The sequence below is a fragment of the Pongo abelii genome, chromosome 20 (assembly GCF_028885655.2).
Source record: "Pongo abelii isolate AG06213 chromosome 20, NHGRI_mPonAbe1-v2.0_pri, whole genome shotgun sequence".
Lineage (NCBI taxonomy): Eukaryota > Metazoa > Chordata > Mammalia > Primates > Hominidae > Pongo > Pongo abelii.
In genome coordinates, this window is record NC_072005.2 from 40,662,769 (window position 1) to 40,685,307 (window position 22,539).

The window sequence follows — 22,539 nt, forward strand, 5'->3', positions numbered from 1 at the left end:
ATTAGCCGGGCATGGTGGCGGGCGCCTGTAGTCCCAGCTACTCGGGAGGCTGAGGCAGGAGAATGGCGTGAACCCAGGAGGCGGAGTTTGCGGTGAGCTGAGATTGGGCCACTGCACTCCAGCCTGGGTGACAGAGCAAGACTCCGTCTCAAAAAAAAAGAAAAAAAAGATTGATAAAATAAATTAACAAGTATCTAAATAAATGGCAAGATGTGTTCATGGATAGGAAGACTTAACATTAAAAATGTCATTACTACCCAAACAATCTACAGATTCAACACAATGCTGATCAAAATTCCAACATCTTTTCCCAAAGAAATGGAAGCAGATCCTCAAATTCATATGGAGTTTTAAGGGGCACCCCATAACCAAAACAATACTGAAAGAGAAGAATAAAGTGAGAGGACTCACACTTCCCAACTGTGAACTTACTACAAAGCTACAGTAATTAAAACATATGGTACTTGCATAAGGATAGGTGTATAGATCAATGAAATAGAATACAGAACCCAGAAACAAACCCTCACATATACGATTAATTGATTTTTGACAAGGAAGCCAAGACCACTTAATGGGAAAAGGACAGTGTTTTCAACAAATGGTAGAGGGAAAACTGAATATCCATATGCAAAAAAATGAAGCTGGACCCTTCTACCACATACTAAAATTAAAATGGCTCAGGCCAGGTGCAGTGGCTCATACCTGTAATCCCAGCACTTTGGGAAGCCAAGGCGGGTAGATCACTCGAGGTCAGGAATTCAAGACCAGCCTGGCCAACGTGGTGAAACCCCATCTCTTCTAAAAATACAAAAATTAACCCGGTGTGGTGGCACGCACCTGTAATCCCAGATACTTGGGAGGCTGAGACATGAGAATCGGTTGAACCCGGCAGGTGGAGGTTGCAGTAGGCGGTGATCACACCACCGCACTCCAACCTGGGCGACAAAGTGAGACTCCGTCTCAAAAAATAAAATGAAATAAAATAAAATGGCTCAAAGACTCAATTTAAGAGTTAAAACTATAAAACTCTTGGAAGAAAATATTGTTGAAAATCTTCATCACATTGGACTTGGCAACAACTGCATAAATAGGATACCAAAAGTACAAGGAACAAAAAATAGTAGGTAAATTGAACTTCATCAAATTAAGAACTTTTGTTCACCAAAGGACACTATCAAGAAAGTGAAAAAACCTGGAGAATGAAAGAAAATATTTGCAGATCATATATCTAACAAGGGATTAATATTCAAAATATATATAGAACTCCTACAACTTGACAACAAAAAAACAAACAACCCAATTCAAAAATGGGCAAAGTACTTGAATAGACACTTCTCCAAAGAAGATATACTAATGGACAATAAATTCGTGAATATGCTCAACATCATTAGTCATTGGGAAAATGCAGATTACAACCACAAAGAGATGCCACTTCACACTAACCAGGATGGCTATAATCAAGAAAATGGATAATAAGTTTTGGTGGGGATGTGGAGAAATTGGAATCCTCCATGCATTGCTGGTGGGAATGTAAAATAGTGCAGTCATTGGGGAAAACAGTTTGGCAGTTCCTCAAAAGGTTAAAAATAGAACTACCAAGTCACCCAGCAATTCCATTCCTAGGCATATATTCAAAAGAAATGAAAGCAGATATTTGTACACCAGTGTTCACAGCTTTATTATTTACAATAGTCAAAAGGCAGAAACAACCTAGGTCCATCCACAAATGAATGGATAAATAAAACGTAGCATATACATACAAAGGTACACTAGTCCGCTGTAAAAAGAAATTTTGATCTTACTGCATGCTACATGACTTTGACATACTACAACATGGATGGACCTTGAAAACATTATTCTTTGTGAAATAAACTAGACACAGGACAAATGTTAGACAATTCCACTTATATGAGGCACCTAGAATGGGCAATTTGGTAAGCAAAGTAGAATAGAAATTACTAGGGGCACAGGTAGCAGGGAATGGGGAGTTACTGTTTAATGGGCACAGAGTTTATGATGATGAAACAGTTTCGGGGATAAAGAGTAGTGATTAGTACACGACATTGTGAATGTACTTAATGCCACTGAATTTTACACTTAAAATGGTTAAAACGATAAATATTATAGTTTGCATATTTTATCATAAAAACATTTTTTTAAACGATGAAGGGACGTGAACGGGTTGAAATTTTATAAAAAGTGGCCAGAGAAGGTGTCACTGCAATGGTGTCCTACAGGAGGAGGACGATCATGTGGACATCTGCGGGAAGGGTGTTCTGGCAGAGAGAGTAGCACGGGCGATGGCTCTGAGGACTGTGAGAAGTATATTTGGAAACAGCGAGGAGGCCAGGGTGTCTGAAGCTGAGTAAGCCAGAGTGAGTGGGAGGAGGTGAGATAACAGAGGGAAGGTCAGTTTCTGCTGAGAGTGAGGAGGAGCCACAAGAGGGTTGTGAGCAGGTGGACGTGATCTGGCTTGAGTTTTAACAGGGCCAGTAGAACAAAGCACGCCTGGGTACCGAAACCAGCCAGTGGCCAGTTGGCAACCTGGGGGAGTCTAACGCGAGGAAGCGCCCAGGGTTCCCCCAGGATGCGCTTCCCCTCGCCGCCACCTGGAGACAGCAGAGTCGCGCCCAGCGCTGCGCAGGCTGATCGCCGCGCCGCGCCCCCTCCCTCGGTCGCAGGTGGCTCGTCCCGGGAATTCCTAAGCGGAAACCGGTCCCAGGCCCCGCGCCTTCGCTCGGCCCCTTTAAGAGCCAGAATTTCCGGAGGGCTGACCTGGGGCTAGGGATGCCCAGGGGCCGAATCACAAGTTGGGAACGGGTGGGGGAGGTGGCGAAAACTTCCGAAGTGGAATTCCAACTTTTCCTGGGCCTGAATCCCCTTGGGCATCCCTGAGGGGGCAGAGCTTCCCTTCCGGGGACTTCAGAGGGTTCCTCAGGTCATCTAACTGGGAGACACAGGAGGCCCGAAGTGCCCCCCTCCACCTGGTCCGGAGGAACCCCAGTGGATGTGGAGAAGTCAGGCGCCACCGACAAGCCTCTCCCAGCCAGGACTTTGCTTAGACTCGCTCCTCCCGGCAGGGCGCACCTAGGCGGGTCCATCACCAGCCGGAGAGAGGGGTGTGGGCAGGGAGGGAACAGGTGCGCGGCGGGACCCGCCCTATCTCAACAGGTGAATCGCTCCAAGTGGGTCTCGGTTGCGTGGATCTCGGTGCGCTTGGTTTGGCCGGAGCAGATGGGGGCCCGAAGGGGCCTGTGGTCCGCAGACGCCCTCCCAGCGGGCCAGTCACTTGGTTCGGGCCCTGGGGGCCGGCGCGCACCTGGGTCAGCCCACTTCCGGGGAGGGAGGCAGAGGAACCCCTCCCCGCCGCTCACCCCCTAAGCCCAGCCCTCGGCTCCCACCCTTGTGTACCTGGGCCGAACCATTCACCCGATTGCGCAGCGGGTGGAGTGTGGCTCCGAGGACCGCGGCGGGTCAAGCACCTTTCTCCCCCATATCTGAAAGCATGCCCTTTATCCACGTCGTTTACTTTCATTAAAACTTCCAGAACGCAGCAGGATGGACTTGGAGTAGGGACAAGGAACGGAAGTGGGAAGGGGAGGAGCGTGCACCCCTCCTGGCCTTGGTGCGCGCCGCGCCCCCTGAGGTACTTTGGAGGGGACGCGCGGGCCGGACGCGCCCAGACGGCCGCGATGGCGCTGTTGGCCGGCGGGCTTTCCAGAGGGCTGGGCTCCCACCCGGCCGCCCCAGGCCGGGACGCGGTCGTCTTCGTGTGGCTCCTACTTAGCACCTGGTGCACAGGTACGAGGCACGGGGCCTCTGACGCTGCGGAACGGCGGAGGGCACTGTAGAGGGGGATGGATGGAGTTGGAGGCGGCGAGGGCGCGGGAAGCGGGGGGTCGCAGAGGCTGGGACCTTCCGATCCCCTGGGTCTTGGGCGATCTCTTGCGCGCCGGAGTGAGAGGAATTCCCCATCCATGCCGGGGAGCGCTCCCTCCGCCCTTATCTGGAAGATAGCAGGAAGTGAAACTCCCTGGACGGTGAGACCCGGAGCGGCAGGGAGAATGGAACTCTTTGTGGGGAGGGAGTGGAAGACCGCCAGATCACTGGGAAAAGAAAAGCCGGGATGGGGCTTGGGCGCACCCGGGGATTTCTAAGTGTTGGAGTAACGGGGAGAGGGCACGGGAGGGCTGGATCAGACGCTTCCTAGAGGGACAGAGACGAAGGAACAATGCCTAGGCCTCCCTAGACTCCCCATCCCCCGCACCCCACCCACCTCCCGCGGGCTCCGGATTATACGTGCGTAAGAGTCTGGTAGGATGGACTTACGGACTTGAAACCGACTTCTGCTGGCAGGCTTTCACCTGGATGGGATGTTTGGGTGGTGATGAGGTCTTTCAGCATACACTTTTGGTTCAGTCATTTGAAATGACTTTAGAGTAGGGTGAGGTGGTGGGAGGCTGATGGAGATGTGGTGGGGGCTTTAGTCCCTCCCTGGCAAAGCAGTTCAGGCAAACAACGCCATGGTTTCCCTCCAAATTCAAAAGACCCCGGGTAACCTGGAATCCTTGGTAGTCGGTTTTGAAGTGGGGCCTTGGGCGCTGGGGGCATCAACATGGCCATTTGGGCTTGCCTGCCCAGGCCACACAGAGGCCCCTTGCTGTGAGTGAATGGCAAAGGGAAGAGGGGACTGGTGTGGTTCAGAGGCCACAGGCTGGGAAGAGGGATGGTGGGCGAGTCCAAGGAAACTGGCCATGTCACTGTGCACCTGCCACTTCAGCCCCACGGGTCTATAAAATGGGCATGATTATCGTGGCTACCTCACTGGTCCTGGCGATTAAGGACCAATGTGTGCCAGGCACTCTGTAAACCACACACTTGCAAGTGTCAAGCTGGTGACAGGTGGCGTTCCTGTTGAAGCACCTCCCTGAGCTCACAGCAACCCTTGCTGTCTCTCCTCTTGCCCTCAGCTCCTGCCAGGGCCATCCAGGTGACCGTGTCCAACCCCTACCACGTGGTGATCCTCTTCCAGCCTGTGACCCTGCCCTGTACCTACCAGATGACCTCGACCCCCACGCAACCCATCGTCATCTGGAAGTACAAGTCTTTCTGCCGGGACCGCATCGCCGATGCCTTCTCCCCCGCCAGCGTTGACAACCAGCTCAATGCCCAGCTGGCAGCCGGGAACCCAGGCTACAACCCCTACGTCGAGTGCCAGGACAGCGTGCGCACCGTCAGGGTCGTGGCCACCAAGCAGGGCAACGCTGTGACCCTGGGAGATTACTACCAGGGCCGGAGGATTACCATCACCGGAAGTATGTTGGGCGGGGCAGGGGGATGAGGCTGGGCTTGCCCGGGTGGTGGGGCTGGCGTCCTTGTGCGGGACCTGGAGTCCCCATCTGAAAGCTCTTGAGTGCCAGTGTCTGAAAGGACCAATGAAGGGAGCAATTCTTTTTTTTTTTTTTTTTGAGATGGAGTCTTGCTGTGGACTCCAGGCTGGAGTGCAGTGGTGCGATCTCAGCTCACTGCAACCTCCACCTCCCAGGTTCAAGCAATTCTCCTGCCTCAGCCTCCCGAGTAGCTGGGACTCCAGGTGCGTGCCACCACGCCCGGCTAATTTTTGTATTTTTAGTAGAGATGGGGTTTCACCGTGTTGGCCAGGCTGGTCTCAAACTCCTGACCTCAAATGATCTGCCCGCCTTGGCCTCGCAAAGTGCTGAGAGACACCATACCCAGCCTAAAGGGAGCGATTCTATTCTACTATTCTTCCTTCTGCTAATCCTTCCATTCCTTAATTTAATAACGAAGATTTTTTGAGTACCTGTCATATACCAGGTGCTGTTCTGGGCCCTGGGAATACAGCTGTTAACAAAATCATCAAACCACTTCCCTCGTGGAGCCCACATTGCAGTGAGAGAGACAAACACAACACACACTCTCAAGTGCTTGAAGATAAAGAAAACTGGATAACGGAGAGAAGAGGCCAGGGTTTGTTCTATAATCATATTAATAACACGAGCAGTAAGAAGTAAAATTTATCTGAGTAACAACTTATTAAGGGTCTACTGTGTGCTAAGCTCTCATCCAGGTTCCCAAGGATTAACTCAGAGCACACAGTAATTGAATAGATTCTATTATTGTCATCTTACAGAGGCCCAGAGAGAGAAAGTGACTTGCCTAGTGTCACATAGCTGGTAACGGGGCTGGGATTCTAACTCAGCCACTTTGGGTCTAGTGGCCAAGCTCCTAATCCCTTTGCTTGCCTAGGGTAGTCCGCAGAGGACTCACAGAGGAGGTGGCAGGAGTGAACTGCAGGGGCAAGAGATCTTAATGGAGAAAGCCTGTGACATGCCAGGAACTGCACACATATTCTCCCATTGAGTCCTCTCCTCTACCCTCCTGACAGCTGAGGCACAGAGAGGTTAACTTGTTCAAATGGGCACATAGGCAGTCAAAGTCTGGAGCTGGGGTTTGAACCCAGGCAGCCCTGAGAATGCTTGTTCTTAACTGTAATGCTGCCTCCTGATAGGATGTGCCTGTTGGGACTAAGTAACGGGCAGTCATTCATTCATTCATTTGGTATTTATCAAGCATCTACTATGTGTCGTTGGTGCTGGGGATAGAGGTGATTGGGATGGCTGAAGTTTCTGTCCTCAAGGAGATGACATTCTGGTGGAGTGAGACTGGCAGTAAATAAGCAGATAAAGAAAGAGTATGAGAATTTCAAAGTCTGGGCACGGTGGCTCACGTCTGTAATCTCAGCACTTTGGGAGGCCAAGGTGGGTGGATCACCTGAGGTCAGGAGTTCCAGACCAGCCTGGCCAACATGGTGAAACCCCATCTCTACTAAAAATGCAAAGATTAGCCAGGCATGGTGGCACATGCCTGTAATCCCAGCTACTCAGGAGGCTGAGGTATGAGAATCGCTTGAACCCAGGAGGCAGAGGTTGCAGTGAGCCAAGATCGCACCACTGTACTCCAGCCTGGGTGACAGAGTGAGACTCTGTCTCAAAAAAAAAAAGACTCCATCTCAAGGTATAAGAATGTCAGAGAGTACTAAGTGCTGCAAAGAAAATAACACCAGGCTGGGTGCGTTGGCTCATGCCTATATATTTCAGCACTTTGGGAGGCCAAGGCAGGAGGATCACTTGAGCCTAGGAGTTTGAGACCAGCCTGGACAACAAAATGAGACCCCATGTCTGCAAAAATTTTAAAAATTAGCTGGGCATGGTGGCATGTGCCTGTGGTCCCAGCTGCTCAGGAGGCTGAGGTGGGAGGATTGCTTGGGCCTGAGAGGTCAAGGCTTCAGTGAGTCATGATCATGCCACTGCATTCCAGCCTGGGTGACAGAGTGAGACCCTGTCTTGAAATGAAAAGAAAATAGGCTGGGCGCGGTGGCTCACATCTGTAATCCCAGCATTTTGGGAGGCCGAGGTGGGTGGATCACCTGAGGTCAGGAGATCAAGACCAGCCTGGCCAACATGGTGAAATCCCATCTCTACTAAAAATACAAAAATTAGCCGGGTATGGTGGTGGGCACCTGTAATCCCAGCTACTTGGGAGGCTGAGGCAGGAGAATCGCTTGAACCTGGGAGGCGAAGGTTGCGGTGAGCCAGATTGCACCACTGCACTCCAGCCTGGGAAACAGTGAGACTCTGTCTCAAAAAAAAAGAAAAGAAAATAGCACTGGGTGATGTGCTACATGAAATGACTTGGGCTGTGAATATGATTTGAGGAGGGCCTGGGCCTGGGCCCTACAGAACCTAGAAGGCAGAGAGGAAGGGGAGGGGCAGGGTGCCAGGGATGAAGGCTCACCTACCTCATGTCTTAGTGTGTGTTCACTGTCTTAAACAACAATTTAAAGCTGGGCATGGGGCAGAGGGGGGAAGGGAGCATCCCCAGCCAGGGACTGGAGCACATCCTGCTAGAGGATCAATGGGAAGCAGGGTTCCAGGGGCTGAGCCTATGTCAGTCCTGTTTCAGAGGAGGCACCAGGCTTGCTTGCCCTGAATTTCTGTGGGCAGCTCAGCAATGAGCATCCTACTGTTATTGAGGTCACAGGGCTTCTTAGGCCCCCTCCTCTCTAACCCAAGGATTGTGCCTGCCTGGACCAGGCATGACTGCTAAGCTCCTGCCAGGACAAGCCAAATACTGAGGGCACTTCCTCTGCTGGGCACAAAAGTCCAGGATGACCCCCCAAGCTCTGTCTGGGGGAAGGGGCCCCACATGCTCCAGGGGCCTCACAGGCCTGGGTCTTTCAAACCACCCCCACCTGGGCCTGTGTTTGATCAAGGCCCTGAGTGTAAACATCCATTGTGTGTGTGTCCTTTCAGGAAACCCCATTAGCCGTAGGAGCTTCCTCTGTTTCAGCTTTGAGGATGGGGAAAAGTGGACTCCCCGTGGTGTTTCTAGGGTGACCCACTGTACTGGGGTTTTTCTGTTTTTTGTTTTTTTTTTTTCTGTCGCCCAGGCTGGAGTGCAGTGGTGCAATCTCAGCTCACTGCAACCTCTGCCTCCCAGGTTCAAGCGATTCTCCCGCCTCAGCCTCCTGAGTAGCTGGGATTACAGGTGCACACCACCACACCTGGCTAATTTTTGTATCTTTTTGGTAGAGATGGGATTTCACCATGTTGGCCAGGCTGGTCTCAAACTCCTGACCTCAGGTGATCTGCCTGCCTTGGCCTCCCAAAGTTCTGGGATTACAGATGTGAGCCACCATGCCTGGCCTATCCTGGTTTCAAAAGTGAAAATAGTCCTGGGTGAACTAGAAGGCTGTCCACTCCAGGCGTCCCTCCGGTCAGGTGGCTCGTGCCCTCCTTTGTCCTTCCATGCTTTGGGTGATGGACCAGCACCTGGACACGAGGCCCTGTTCCACCTCCTCGGGCTCTTTGGGGTCCAAATACCCCCACCTCCAGCTGCACTGCAGCAGAGAGCCCATGGGACCTCTGAAATCATGAAGGTCACCTTTGTGGTGTATAAAGAAGGAACCAGAGGTTGGAGATGTGGAGGAGGCCTGGCTGCTGTTCCCACTGGAGACCTGGCATCTTCTCCCCTCACCTAAAACAATGAAAGCAGTGCTCAGCCCGGGTGAGATCACGGCCAGCCCAAAACCAGGAACAGGGTACGCCCTGCAGGAAGACGGTGCGCCCAGGCCTTAGGATGGATCAAAAGAAGCCGGAAAACTATGTTTTTTGTGGGTTTTGAAAACGTCAGACAGGTCAAACAAAACACAGTGAGGTCCAGCTTCAGCCTACGAGATGCCAGATTTCAACCCCTGGCCCTATATGATCTGTTTGCCATGGCAGGCGGTTTCCGTCCACCTCTTTTGTTTACAGCAGGGACCAGCTCTTGAGCTCCATTGTTGAAGAGGCATAGTCAGGGTCTGATTTGAAGACACTGGTGGCTCATGCCTGGAATCCCAGCACTTTAGGAGGCCGAGGCAGGAGGATTGCTTGAGGACAGGAGCTGGGAGACCAGCCTGGGCAACACAGTGAGACCCAGACACTACAAAAAATAAATTAGTGGGGCATGATGGTGCACCCTGGTAATTCCAGCTACTCTGGAGATGGGAAGATTGCTTGAGCCTAGGAGTTCGAGGCTGCAGTGACCCATGATCGCACCACTGCACTCCAGCCTGGGTGACAAAGCTAGGCCCTCTCAAAAAAGATACAGGTGGAAAAACGATGGACGAAGAGGGCGTTGTGGCAAACCTGGAGGATTTAGGAGAACCTAGTTTGGAATTCTATGAGGATTCAATGAAAGAATGTGCGCAGAGGGGCCCAGCACATAGTAAGAGCTCAATAAACGGTGGGGGCCAGGGGCGGTGGCTCATGCCTGTAATCCCAGCACTTTGGGAGGCTGAGGCAGGTGGATCACTTGAGCCCAGGAGTTCAAGATCAACCTGAACAACAAAGCAAGATCCTGTCTCAAAAAAAACACCACCAACAACAAAAAAACAGTGGCTTAGATGCCTGATCATTAGGGTAAGTCGTGTCCTCAACTCCTTCACATCTGCTCTGAAGGTCACCATATCCGGAAGCTTTCCCTGGCCTCCTTGTTTAAAATGACACAGCCCCCACTCCACGCCTGGCACTCTCTCTCTGCTGTCCCTGATTCATTTTCTCCATACAGCTTATCTTTGTCTGCTATGTGACATAGTTACATTTTTTATTTGTCTTTCTTTCCTAGTTAGAATCTGAACTCTACAAGGGCAAGGGCAAGGATTTATAACTCAAAAGTTCCGGGCTTAGGCCTCTTTACATTCTTGATTTTGAGGTTAATTAAGAGCTCAGGCCTAGCAAGGTGGCTCATGCCTGGAATCCCAGCACTTTGGGAGGCCCAGGCGGGCAGACGACTTGAGGTCAGGAGTTCCAGACCTGCCTGGCCAACACAGTGAAAACCCTGTCTCTACTAAAAATACAAAAATTAGCCAGTCATGTTGGCAGGCACCTATAATCCCAGCTACTCAAGAGGCTGAGGCAGGAGAATCGCTTGAACCCAGGAGGCAGAGGCTGCAGTGAGCTGAGATCGTGTCACTGTACTCCAGCCTGGGCAACAGAACGAGACTCCATCTCAAAAAAAAAAAATTAAGAGCTCAAAGAGTTTGTTTTCATAGGTAGCAGAATGAGAAAAGTTTACAAAATAGTTTAAATGACAATAAAGTCATTATAGATTAACATAAATAAAATACCTTTTATGAAAAAAATAATCATTTTCTGAAACCAGACAAAACATTATGAATAAGAAGGTGGCGTGGTTTTATTTTTTTTGCAAGTCTCTGAAGCCTGGCTAGATAGAAGAGCCTGGCTTCTCAGAGCTGCTTCAGTCTGTGTGATGTCTATCCTATGTCATGTAGCCTCTGGAAAACGCCACAGTTAGTATTGTTGGGAAAATAACTTTGACCTCAGGATCTCCTGAAAATGTCTTGGGGAACCCCAGGGTCTAGAGGCTGCAGTTTGAGAACTGTTGCTGTGGTATACCAGGTGTCTCAAATACTGCCTAAAACATAGGTGGCACTCAGTAATTATTGTTGAAGGATGAATGAATGAATGAATGAATGAAATGTGTCTTTGAATCCAGCCATATGCCCAGAATGATGAGACAGATGACAAAAGCTAAGGGACTGTAGCATGAGGAGAGAGGGGGTTTGTTTCCTTTTTTTTCTTTTTTATTTTTTTTGAGATGGAGTCTCACTCTATTGCCCCGGCTAGAGTGCAGTGGTGCAATCTCAGCTCGCTGCAACCTCTGCCTCCTGGGTTCAAGCGATTCTCCTGCCTCAGCCTCCCGAGTAGCTGGGACTACAGGCGCGCGCCACCATGCCTAGCTAATTTTTTACATTTTTGGTAGAGATGGGGTTTTACCATGTTGGTCTGGAACTCCTGACCTCAAGTGATCCACCCGCCTCAGCCTCCCAAAGTGTTGGGATTACAGGTGTGAGCCACCATGTCCGGCCAAGAGGGTGTTCATTTCTGCTCCTGGCCAGGTATTGTGTCAGGCACTGGGGACTCAGCAGTGACTGAGACAGACAGGGCTCTGCCTCACAGAGCCCACATTTTCACCAGGCAAGGGATGGTCGGCCCCTAAGCTGGGAGATAAGACTTCAGCAGTTGGGTGGGGGAGCCGTGGGAGAAGCCCAGCCCACGGGGGGACAGTACGAATCTAGAACCAAGGCGATGGCAGGGGTTAGGCTGGCACGGTAGCTAGAGACCATGTCGTGCCAAGGGCCTTGGGGACCATGGGACCTTAGGGAAGGCGTCTGGAATGCTGTAGCCAGACACTGTTGCAAGGAGGATTTTTCTGTAGACATGAGGCCTTCCTTGTGAAGAAAGCAAGGGTTCTTTCATTCCTGGGGGTGCCAGGTGCTGTGGACTGCAGCACGCATGGTTGCTGCCGTCACAGAGCTGTCGTGCAGGAGGGCAGCGCGTCCTTGGGAAGGTGGCAGGCAGGTCAGGCTAGGAGGAAAGAGGCCGGGAAGCTGAGGGCGTTTCCTGCCCGAGATGCCCAATGTAGCCTACTTCTCTCCCCAGTGGCCTAAGGCAGAGTTGCCTGGTAGGTGCCCCGGTCCCACCCTGGTGGAAGGCTGAAGGTATTTAACTAATTAGTGCCTGAGGAGCAGAGAGGAAACAGGATGTGCCAAAACACTTTGATGGATGGTAGAGTTAACAGGCTCCTTGCCTGCAGCTGCTTCAGACAAGAGCGTCCCCAAGCCCTGGGCCTGACCTGGAATGTGGGGTTGGAAGGGGAGGGGGAGGGACCAAGGCACTGGGAGGGTTAGTCTCTCTCTCTCCCCCACATAGACACACCCACTCCTTATGGGTGCCTGGGCATCTCCTGGTACCTAGAATCTGGCCTGTTTATCTCCACACCCATCCCTGGGGTCTACACTAGGCCCTGTAGGTGGCAGTTTACATCAGGGGGGTTCTGACTTTGGCTCTGAGAGGTGGTTCAGAGATGGCTGTAGTTGAGAAGCACAGACTGCTGGGCGCGGTGGCTCACGCCTGTAATCCCAGCACTTTGGGAGGCTGAGGCGGGGGTGGATCACCTGAGGTCTGGAGTTCAAAACCAGCTTGGTCAACATGGCGAAACTCCATCTCTACTAAAAATGCAAAAATTAGCCAGGCGTGGTGGCAGGTGCCTGTAATCCCAGCTACATGGGAGGCTGAGGCAGAAGAATCGCTTGAATCTGGGAGGCGGAGATTGTAGTGAGCCGAGATTAGTTTGCCCCATTGCATGCCAGCCTGGGCAACAAGAGCGAAACTCCGATTCAAACAACAAAAAAAAGCTGGGCATGGTGGAGTACCTGTAGTCCCAACTACTCAGGTGGGAGTATTGCTTGAGTCCAGGAGGTTGAAGTTGTAGTGGGCTATAATTACACGACTGCACTCCAGCCAGGGCCACAGAGTGAGACCCTATGTCTAAAGAAAGAAAAAAAACCAACCTCAGGCTCTGAGGGCACCATTACTGCTCTACACTGAAGAGCTGTGCAGCTTTTCCAGACCCGAAATGTCATCCACAAAACAGAAGTGATAATGGCCCTGCCTCACAGACTTCTTGCAGTAGCCCAGGTGTTTAGAACGGGGTGTAAAAGGCCGCGTGCCCTTGGTAGGAATCTTTGCATATGAATTTGATCATCTGCAGCCTGCCCAGCCTACCACTTGCCCCCTCCTGGGTGTGCTGGGAAGGGGGCTCTGGCCCTCCTGGGGTTAGGTGCCCCAGCCTCTAAGGTGCCCTCATGCCTTTTCATCCTGACCCAGATGCTGACCTCACCTTTGACCAGACGGCGTGGGGGGACAGCGGTGTGTATTACTGCTCCGTGGTCTCAGCCCAGGACCTCCAGGGGAACAACGAGGCCTACGCAGAGCTCATTGTCCTTGGTGAGTGGGCCAGGGAAGGGGGAGGTATGGCCCTTCCTTTTGTCCGCTTCTGTTCTGTCTGCCCTCCCCTGTGTCCGCCCTCTACCCTCCAGCTTACCCTCTGGGCTCTGTCACCTGCTCTGCTCTCCCCCAGGCTCTGCCAGTCACTTAGGCTCCCCCGTGCCCTGCACCCCAGGCAGGGACGACTGGCCCGCAGTGCCTCCAGTCATCCAAGCCAAACTAAGAGAAGAGTGGAGACAATTGGAGACTCTGCCTCTTCGAAGTCTCATTTTTAAAAAAATCCAGACTTGGGGTCCGGGTGCGGTAGTTCATGCCTGTAATCCCAGCACTTTGGGAGGCCGAGGCGGGTGGATCACTTGAGGCCAGGAGTTCGAGACTAGCCTGGCCAACGTGGCAAAATCCCGTCTTTATAAAAAATATAAAAGCCAGGCGTGGTGGTGCACATGCCTGTAATCCCAGTTACTCAGAACGCTGAGGCATAAGGATTGCTTGAACCTGGGAGGCAGAGGATGCAGTGAGCCAAGATCACGCCACTGCACTCCAGCCTGGGCGACAGAGTGAGACTCCATCCAAAAAAAAAAAAAAAAAAATCCAGACGTGGTCAGAGTCCATGGGCAGTGAATGAGGACAGTTGATGGTGTGCAAAATCGACCCACCTCTTGCTACATCCCCAAGGCCTCATCTAACCCGAGTCCCTTGCCAAAGCACAGCGGTTTTGCCGTGTGCCCTGCTGGGATGGTGCTGCATGGCACACACAGTGTGTAAGTTTGAGTGCAGCTGAAACGAAGCTGATTCCAGACACCCAGGGGCAGGGCGGGGTGTCCATGTGGCTGGGAGGCCTCCCTCCATGTGTTAGGGGGATGTTGCCATCGGCCAGGTGCCCTGCTGTAAGCCAACACATGGAGTCTTGTATGACATGTGCTTTGCATGAGTGATGCCACTGGGCTGTACACTGCCATCTTCACGTGTGAATGAGCACGTGACTGGGGGGTACTTGGGCCGCAAGACAGAGTTCATGTGTGGGGGATGGAACACGTACACCAGTGACCCAGGAACCTCTGCGTGTTCTTTGGTAAAATGCACCATTTGCATCAGCAGTTCCCAAAATTAGTCTCCAGGTCTATTTACACTCTAAAACATTATCGAGGGTCTCCAAGAGCTTTTGTTTGTTTCTGTGGGTTTTATGTCTATCTGTTGTTTAACGTATTAGGAATTAAAATGGGGAGATTTTCCTTTTTTTTTTTTTTTTTTTTTTGAGATGGAGTCTCGCTCTGTCGCCCAGGCTGGAGTGCAGTGGCTCGATCTCGGCTCACTGCAAGCTTTGCCTCCTGGGTTCACGCCATTCTCCTGCCTCAGCCTCCTGAGTAGCTGGGACTACAGGCGCCCGCCACCACGCCCGGCTAATTTTTTTTGTATTTTTAGTAGAGACTGGGTTTCACCATGTTAGCCAGGATGGTCTCGATCTCCTGACCTCGTGATCCGCCCACCTTGGCCTCCAAAGTGCTGGGATTACAGGTGTGAGCCACTGTGCCCGGCCTTAAAATGGGGAGATTTTTCAAGCCCAAGATACACAAGCAAGACTGGGCAACATGGCAAGACCCCGACTCTACAAAAAATTTTAAAATTAACCAGGCATGGTGGCATGCACCTGTGAGCCCAGCTTCTTGGGAGGCTGAGGCAGGAGTATCGCTTGCGCCCAGGAGGTCAAGGCTGCAGTGAGCCGTGATTATGCTACTGCACTCTAGCATGAGTGACAGAGACCCTGGCTCAAGAAACACAAACACACACACACACACACACACACACACAAGCATATAGTCCGTTAGGCATCAGGGCAATGATGGCATCAGGGAGCCTGGGAAACCCCACTGCACATTCATGGGAGAACAACTGAAAAAGGCAAATAACATCTTAGTGTTAGTCTAAAATTTCTTCTTTTGGCCTTGCGGACAGGACCATGCTTTGAGAGCTGTGACTGACATGCCTCTGTCCTGTTGCGAGGGCCTATAGCGCCAAGTGCATGAGCTCTGGGGAGGGCTTCGTGGGTACAGAGCTGGGCCTGTGGAGGCCCCTCAGACACAACGCTGGTGGGGCTCAGAGCTCCAGGGGCACTCGAGGGAAGACAAGAACCGGGTCTGAGATGCGTGAATGTGACAGTGCATGAGTAGAGATGGAGACCTTGTGGGTCCCAGAACCAGGACTGCATATGACTTTCATATGTGGGTATTTTTGCCTTCATGGGTCCCTTCCTGTTTTAAAAAAAATTTGTGATTATGTTGTCACAAAGAGTTTATTCCTGTATATTCAGTGTTAATTTTTTTTCAGATTTGTAAAGTAAAATTAAACCATTTCAGCCAGGTGTGGTGACACATGCCTGTAGCCCTAGCTACTTACCCTGGAGGCTGAGGTGGGAGGATCGCCTGAGCCCAGGAGGTTGAAGCTGCAGTGAGCCATGATCACATCCCTGCACTCCAGACTGGGCAACAGAGCTGAGATCCTATTTCATGGGCCCTAGGCCACTGTGCCTGCTGGAACAGGACATCCCTATCACTGTGGTTGGAGCCCTTTGGAGTGCTAAGACCTATGAATGAGGAAAACAGGGTGCCCAAGCCGAGGTAGAGCCCTCAGAACCCCCTGGGATTTGTATTGGAGCCCTCGTGGCATGAGACACAGGTGGATTATGCAAAGGGAGTTTCTTACCTATAAGCACCCACATGTGGGCAGGTGGAGGGTAGGAGCTATGTGCTAGGGCTTCAGCCTCCAGCCCCTTCCCACTTCAGAGCACACCTTGCACTTGGCCAGTCTGGAGCTGGGCTTTCGGGGGCGGCACAGCCTGGGCTGGCTCTGGCCAGCATAATCTGTTTCTCTTTTGTCCTTCCAGGGAGGACCTCAGGGGTGGCTGAGCTCTTACCTGGTTTTCAGGCGGGGCCCATGGAAGGTACGGGGGGTGGATCCTGAGTTGGGCTTCTCAGGAGCTCCCATACATCACCTACTGCTTCTGACTCTAGTTAGTATCCCCTTCCCCACTAAACCCTGCTCACTGTGGACCCCTCACTAACCTGGCCTGACTGTGGCTCTGAGGCATCTAGTGGCCTGGCGCTGGGCCTAGGCTAGGCTGGGCTGAGGAGAGCCTGGGGTGCAGGCCGGGGCTCTGTGACTGGCACCTGCGGTGCTCTTGAGGGTGTGGCGTCTGGGCAGCTGGCTCTCTCTTTGGTCTGGGGGCTGCCTCGTTCTCTGCCTTGTGTTTTTGCACCTGGGGGAGGGCCGTAATTGGGGAATGGCCGTGATGGTAGAATGGGGAGTGTGCTGTGCCCAGCCTCTGGCACAAAAAATCCAGCCAGGGCTGCAGGTTCCTTGGTGAGCTTTGCAAATCGTCCCCGACCTCAGTGCTGGCTCTGCACCATGTGCCCCTGCTGTGCCGTTGGCCCTGTTCCCTCCCAGGCCTCTGGGCTCAGGGCCTGTTGTCTTTCTGCAGACTGGCTCTTCGTGGTTGTGGTGTGCCTGGCTGCCTTCCTCATCTTCCTCCTCCTGGGCATCTGCTGGTGCCAGTGCTGCCCGCACACTTGCTGCTGCTACGTCAGGTGCCCCTGCTGCCCAGACAAGTGCTGCTGCCCCGAGGCCCGTAAGTGTCCCGCTCATGGCCACCCTGGTTTGGGCAACATCCTGCATCCGAGGGAAGGTGGTGGCCATCCACCTGCCCCCAGGACAGTGGCGTTGGTCTGGAGGATGTGAATTTAGCCAGTGGGGAGAAAGTAGGCTGAGGAGGGTCTGCTGCTTTAGATTGTCATTTACTTCCTCCAACTTTTAGTTTATTTTTATTTATGTTGTTCTTTTCTTTTGTAAGTATAATCCATACACATGGTAAAAATGTCCAACAGTACAAGATACTATTCACATGAAAGTAAAGCCCTCTAAAAAAACCAAATCTTGGCTAGGCGCGGTGATTATGCCTATAATCCCAGCACTTTGGGAGGCCAAGACAAGTGGATCACTTGAGGTCAGGAGTTCCAGATCAGCCTGGCCAACATGGTAAAACCCTGTTCTCTACTAAAAATACAAAAATTAGCTGGGCATGGTGGTGTTCGCCTGTAATCCCAGCTACTCAGGAGACTGAGGCATGAGAATCGCTTGAACCCAGGAAGTGGAGGTTGCAGTGAGCTGAGATCATGCCACTGCACTCCAGCCTGGGCGACAGAGTGAGACTCTGTCTCAAAAAAAAAAAAAAAAATCTTAAGTGAAAAAGTTAAGAAACCAAACAAGGTTTACAACACTACATGATTTAAGCAAAAAAAATTTTTTTTTGTTTTAGAGAAAGGGTCTCACTCTGTCATCCAGGCAGTGCAGTAGTGCGATCATAGCTCTCCGCAGCCTCGAACTCCTGGGTTCAAGCAGTCGTCCTGCCTCAGCCTCTGGAGCAGCTGGGACTGTAGGCACACACCACCATGCCGAGCTAATTTTTTGATTTTTGTTTTTTGTAGAGACAGGGGTTGCAGTATGTTGCCCAGCCTGATCTCAAACTCCTGGCCTCAGGTGATCCTCCCAAGTCAGCCTCCCCAAAGTGCTGGGATTACAGGCATATGCCACCATGCTGGCCAATTTTTAAAATTTTTTTGTAGAGACTGGGTCTTGTTATGTTGCCCAGGCTGGTTTTGAACTCTTGACCTCAAGTGATCCTGCCTCAGGCTCCCAAAGTGATGGAATTATAGGCATGAACTACCACACCTGGCCTTAAACTTAAGCAATTTATTTATTTATTTATTTATTTTTGGAGACAGTTTCACTCTGTCGCCCAGGCTGGAGTAAAGTGGCACGATCTCGGCTCACTGCAACCTCCGCCCCCCGGGTTTAAGCTATTCTCCTGCCTCAGCCTCCCGAGTAGCTGGGATATAGGCGCCCGCCACCACGCCTGACTTAATTTTTGTATTTTTAGTAGAGATGGGGTTTCGCCATGTTGGCCAGGCTGGTCTCGAACTCCTGACCTCAGGCAATCCGCACCCCCCCCTCCCCGCACCCCCACTTTGGCCTCCCAAAGTGTTAGGATTACAGCTGTGAGCCACCATGCCTGGCCAAATTTAAGCAAATTTTTGAAAACACATATCCACAGGAATGCTGCACATTTTACCCAGCTACTATGTCTAGGGTCATATCTAGCACACCAGCATGGCTACTGTGGAGAGCTGGGACTGGATGTGGGACTAGAGCTAAAGCGGAAGTAAGCAAACCAAGCAGGGGAAGGTAAGAGAAGACAGAAGACAGAGAGAGAGGGACCTAACTCTATGAGAGGAGTCAGACATGTGCAATTGAAACAGACTTGCTCCTGCCTCTCTTCTGTGAATGTTTGTGAATATCCCAACGGGACACTTTCACAGAGGAGCTGATAGACGTCATCACAGCCATCAGCCTTGGGACACCAGGCCACAGCGTGTACACTAAGTGGCACTGATGGACACTTCAGCATCCCTCTAGCTGCTGTCCCGTTTCCCCTCCTCGGGGACCACAGCTGTTGCCAGTCCTTGGTTTCCTTCAGGAGGGTGTCTGGGTAGACCGGCCTGTGTGCACATAGTCCAAGATACATGAACAGTGAAGTACCAGGCAATCCTTGCAAGCGTGGGCAGGTGGAGAGCTGAGGCCTGCTTACCTTCCTGCTCAGAAGCCCAGTGAGCAGTTTCCCTCCCTAAGGCTCAGTGTCATCCCCTATAAAATGGGGCTTATGGCAGAGCTCACCACACTGGGTGCGTCTAGGGATTTGGTGAGCTCATGTGCACACCACTGAGCATGGGGCCCAACCTATATAAAATATTCTACGTCTGTCAGCTGCTGGGCACTGCCACTATCAGCCTCAGTAGTGACTGAGGGCCAGGGCACCAGTCAGAGCCCTGGTGCACACAGAGTGACCCCAGAGAAGCAGCCTTCCCTCTCTGAGTCCTGTTTCCTTCTGTTAGGTCCCGACTTCATGGGTTGTTGTGAGCATTAAGGAAGTCGCTGGCTAATTTTATAGTCATTGAAGTGAGTGGTGTGCAACCTGGTTCCTCAAAGGATCACTTCCCTGAAAAAATTCCACTGCTCCCTGGAGGCTTATGCAGGCCATCCCATCCCCTCCCTCTTGTTGTGTTCAGCTGACAGCTTTTGCTCAGTGAGTGAGTGTTAGGTCCATCTCACAGATGGGTTGCAACCAAGTTTGCAGTGAACCCACTAAGTCCAGGGCTAGGGCCAGGACTAAATGCTGGTCCCAATGCCACATTCCCCTGTCCCAACACCACATTTCCTCCATCCGGAGTCCCTGTTACCCCAACCCGGGGCCCCATTAACTCCCTGGCAGAGGCCGTGTTATGTCTGCTGCTGCCACAGCCTCTGCCCACCCGTCAGGAGGCAGCAGGTCCCACTGCTGATGATAAAGTTGCAGGCTGCCTGAGCTAATGAAGGGGCTTCCTCTAGGCTGTGCACTTAGTCTTCTGCTTCCAAACCAAATCAGAGGTGAGGCACCCTCTCTGGGCCCATCTCTCTCCTCCATTTTCCTGTTGGGGTCCCAGGGAGGAAGCCACTTGCCTAGGGCCCAGGAACTTTGCAAACCTCTTGCCCTAGGGAGGAAGGAAAGGAGGAAGATCTTACCTTGAACTGTCAAGCCTAGAGCCTGGCGGGGCGGGCGGAAATGGTTGCAGTCCATGAGTTAGAAACACTAGAGGAGACACTTTGCTGCTTGGCGGGGGCAGGCAAGTTAACTCCTGAGGCTCCTGCCACTGCATCTCGATCTGGAAGGTGATCAGGTGGGCAGGACCCACGTCTCCCAGATGACTCATTTTTTCTAGAGCAGGGGCTTGGCTGCCAAAGAGGATACTTGATTTCGGCTTGTGCGGACAGTGGTGGATCCAGCACCTGGGCTTTATATAAAGGGCAGCTTTGTTGCCCTGTAAACACACAGACCGTGGGTGGCCACTTCTTCCAGTAAGTTAGCTGGGGAGTTGCAAGCTTAGGTAAAACCTTTTGATTGGCAAATGTTGGCGAATCACCATGCTGTTAAATGAAACATTGTTCTGCCACCCTGGGGCCATGGGCTGCCTGTGTGCACCCTCTGAAAAATCACAAAGGAAGTAGGGTGGGGTCTCTGTGAAGCTGGTGTCCCCCAGCCTCAGGGATGCTGCAGAAATGGAATGAGGACCAGCAGGGACTCAGATGCCCAAGGAAGCTCTACAGCACAGGACGACTTGGGAAGGAGGTCCAGGCCCAGGTCCCTCCGGAACCCAATGGGTATGGGGCAGCCTGGCTCCTGCCCCACCCGCCTTCTCCTGTTGATTGTGTCCTCACAGTGTATGCCGCCGGCAAAGCAGCCACCTCAGGTGTTCCCAGCATTTATGCCCCCAGCACCTATGCCCACCTGTCTCCCGCCAAGACCCCGCCCCCACCAGCTATGATTCCCATGGGCCCTGCCTACAACGGGTACCCTGGAGGGTACCCTGGAGACGTTGACAGGAGTAGCTCAGGTGAGGCTGGGGGAAGCAGGAACAGCTGGTGGGGGTGTGCTGGGCATCTGGACACTGAGGGGCTGGAAGGAAGAGGGTCTTGGGAGCCGAGGAGGGGCTCTGCTCCTGGTGCGCAGCCACTGACAGCCACTCTCCCCCAGCTGGTGGCCAAGGCTCCTATGTACCCCTGCTTCGGGACACGGACAGCAGTGTGGCCTCTGGTGAGAATCCATCATCCCGAAGTTGGATGCGCTTGTAAGGGAGAGGGGTGGGCCAGGATCCATCCTCCCAAACCGACCACCACCACCCTGTCCCTAGAAGTCCGCAGTGGCTACAGGATTCAGGCCAGCCAGCAGGACGACTCCATGCGGGTCCTGTACTACATGGAGAAGGAGCTGGCCAACTTCGACCCTTCTCGACCTGGCCCCCCCAATGGCCGTGTGGAGCGGGGTGAGCAGGAACCTTGGGGTCTGAGGGCTTTTAAGGTGGGGGGGGAAACATGTCTCCCTGATACCTGCCCCAGGGACTCTTGGTGCAAACCCTGGACCGGGGGGTTCCTCCAGCAGTCAGTGACACCCCCCTTCCCTGCAGCCATGAGTGAAGTCACCTCCCTTCACGAGGACGACTGGCGATCTCGGCCTTCCCGGGGCCCTGCCCTCACCCCGATCCGGGATGAGGAGTGGGGTGGCCACTCCCCCCGGAGTCCCAGGGGATGGGACCAGGAGCCCCCCAGGGAGCAGGCAGGCGGGGGCTGGCGGGCCAGGCGACCCCGAGCCCGCTCCGTGGACGCCCTGGACGACCTCACCCCGCCGAGCACCGCCGAGTCAGGGAGCAGGTCTCCCACGAGTAGTGGTGGGAGGAGAGGCCGGGCCTACATGCCCCCGCGGAGCCGCAGCCGGGACGACCTCTATGACCAAGACGACTCGAGGGACTTCCCACGCTCCCGGGACTCCCACTACGACGACTTCAGGTCTCGGGAGCGCCCTCCTGCCGACCCCAGGTCCCACCACCACCGTACCCGGGACCCTCGGGACCACGGCTCCAGGTCCGGGGACCTCCTTTACGATGGGCGGCTACTGGAGGAGGCTGTGAGGAAAAAGGGGTCGGAGGAGAGGAGGAGACCCCACAAGGAGGAGGAGGAAGAGGCCTACTACCCGCCCGCGCCGCCCCCGTACTCGGAGACCGACTCGCAGGCGTCGCGCGAGCGCAGGCTCAAGAAGGTGAGGGCCGCCCTCCCTGGTGTCCAGACCGTCCCTGGGCCCCCAGTCGGTCCCCGCGGTTCATACCCTTTTTTCTTTCTCCCTTGCAGAACTTGGCCCTGAGTCGGGAAAGTTTAGTCGTCTGATCTGACGTTTTCTACGTAGCTTTTGTATTTTTTTTTTAATTTGAAGGAACACTTATGAAGCCCTGCCATACCCCTCCCGAGTCTAATAAAACGTATAATCACAAGCTCTGGAAAGAACCATTTGTTCGGCCGCGCGGGGCGGGGGACCGGGGCTTCTCCCGTGTGTGTCTGTAAAGCGCCGCGGCCCGGGGGCGCCGGAGTACCGGGCCGGGAGGAAGAAACCCAGCCTGGCCCGGCCCGGCCCGCGCCCGCGCCGCCGGCCGGAGAACGTGCCCCGCGCAGCCGCCGCCCGCCTGCGTGCGCGCCCCGGCCCCGCCCAGGCATGCGCATGCGCCCCGGCCCTCCGCCTTCGCGCACCGCAGGC

The 22,539-nt window shown here is 53.1% G+C and overlaps 1 protein-coding gene and 1 long non-coding RNA gene across 16 annotated transcripts; one reads left to right on the forward strand and one right to left on the reverse strand.

Moving 5' to 3' along the window:
* Nucleotides 1-3,294: 3,294 nt before the first annotated feature.
* On the forward strand, nt 3,295-22,279 carry LSR (lipolysis stimulated lipoprotein receptor). Of its 15 annotated transcripts, XM_054546932.2 has the most exons (10): nt 3,369-3,801; nt 4,971-5,315; nt 13,254-13,373; nt 16,255-16,311; nt 16,849-16,995; nt 20,678-20,851; nt 20,992-21,051; nt 21,149-21,280; nt 21,422-22,050; nt 22,140-22,279. In XM_054546932.2, exons 1-10 carry the CDS (start codon nt 3,693-3,695, stop codon nt 22,173-22,175), a joined length of 1,809 nt encoding a protein of 602 aa, XP_054402907.1. In that variant the 5' UTR covers nt 3,369-3,692; the 3' UTR covers nt 22,176-22,279. The 15 variants fall into 15 exon arrangements, with proteins under 15 accessions (XP_054402900.1, XP_054402896.1, XP_054402897.1 ...); XM_054546931.2 differs by having other exon boundaries at nt 3,361-3,801; nt 21,152-21,280; nt 21,422-22,279; XM_054546930.2 differs by having other exon boundaries at nt 3,363-3,801; nt 21,422-22,279.
* Nucleotides 18,102-20,679, reverse strand: LOC129056856 (uncharacterized). Its single transcript, XR_008521442.1, has 2 exons — nt 19,983-20,679; nt 18,102-18,922 (listed from the first exon to the last, which is right to left on the reverse strand). It is a non-coding gene; the product is annotated as an uncharacterized LOC129056856 (long non-coding RNA).
* Nucleotides 22,280-22,539: the final 260 nt, after the last annotated feature.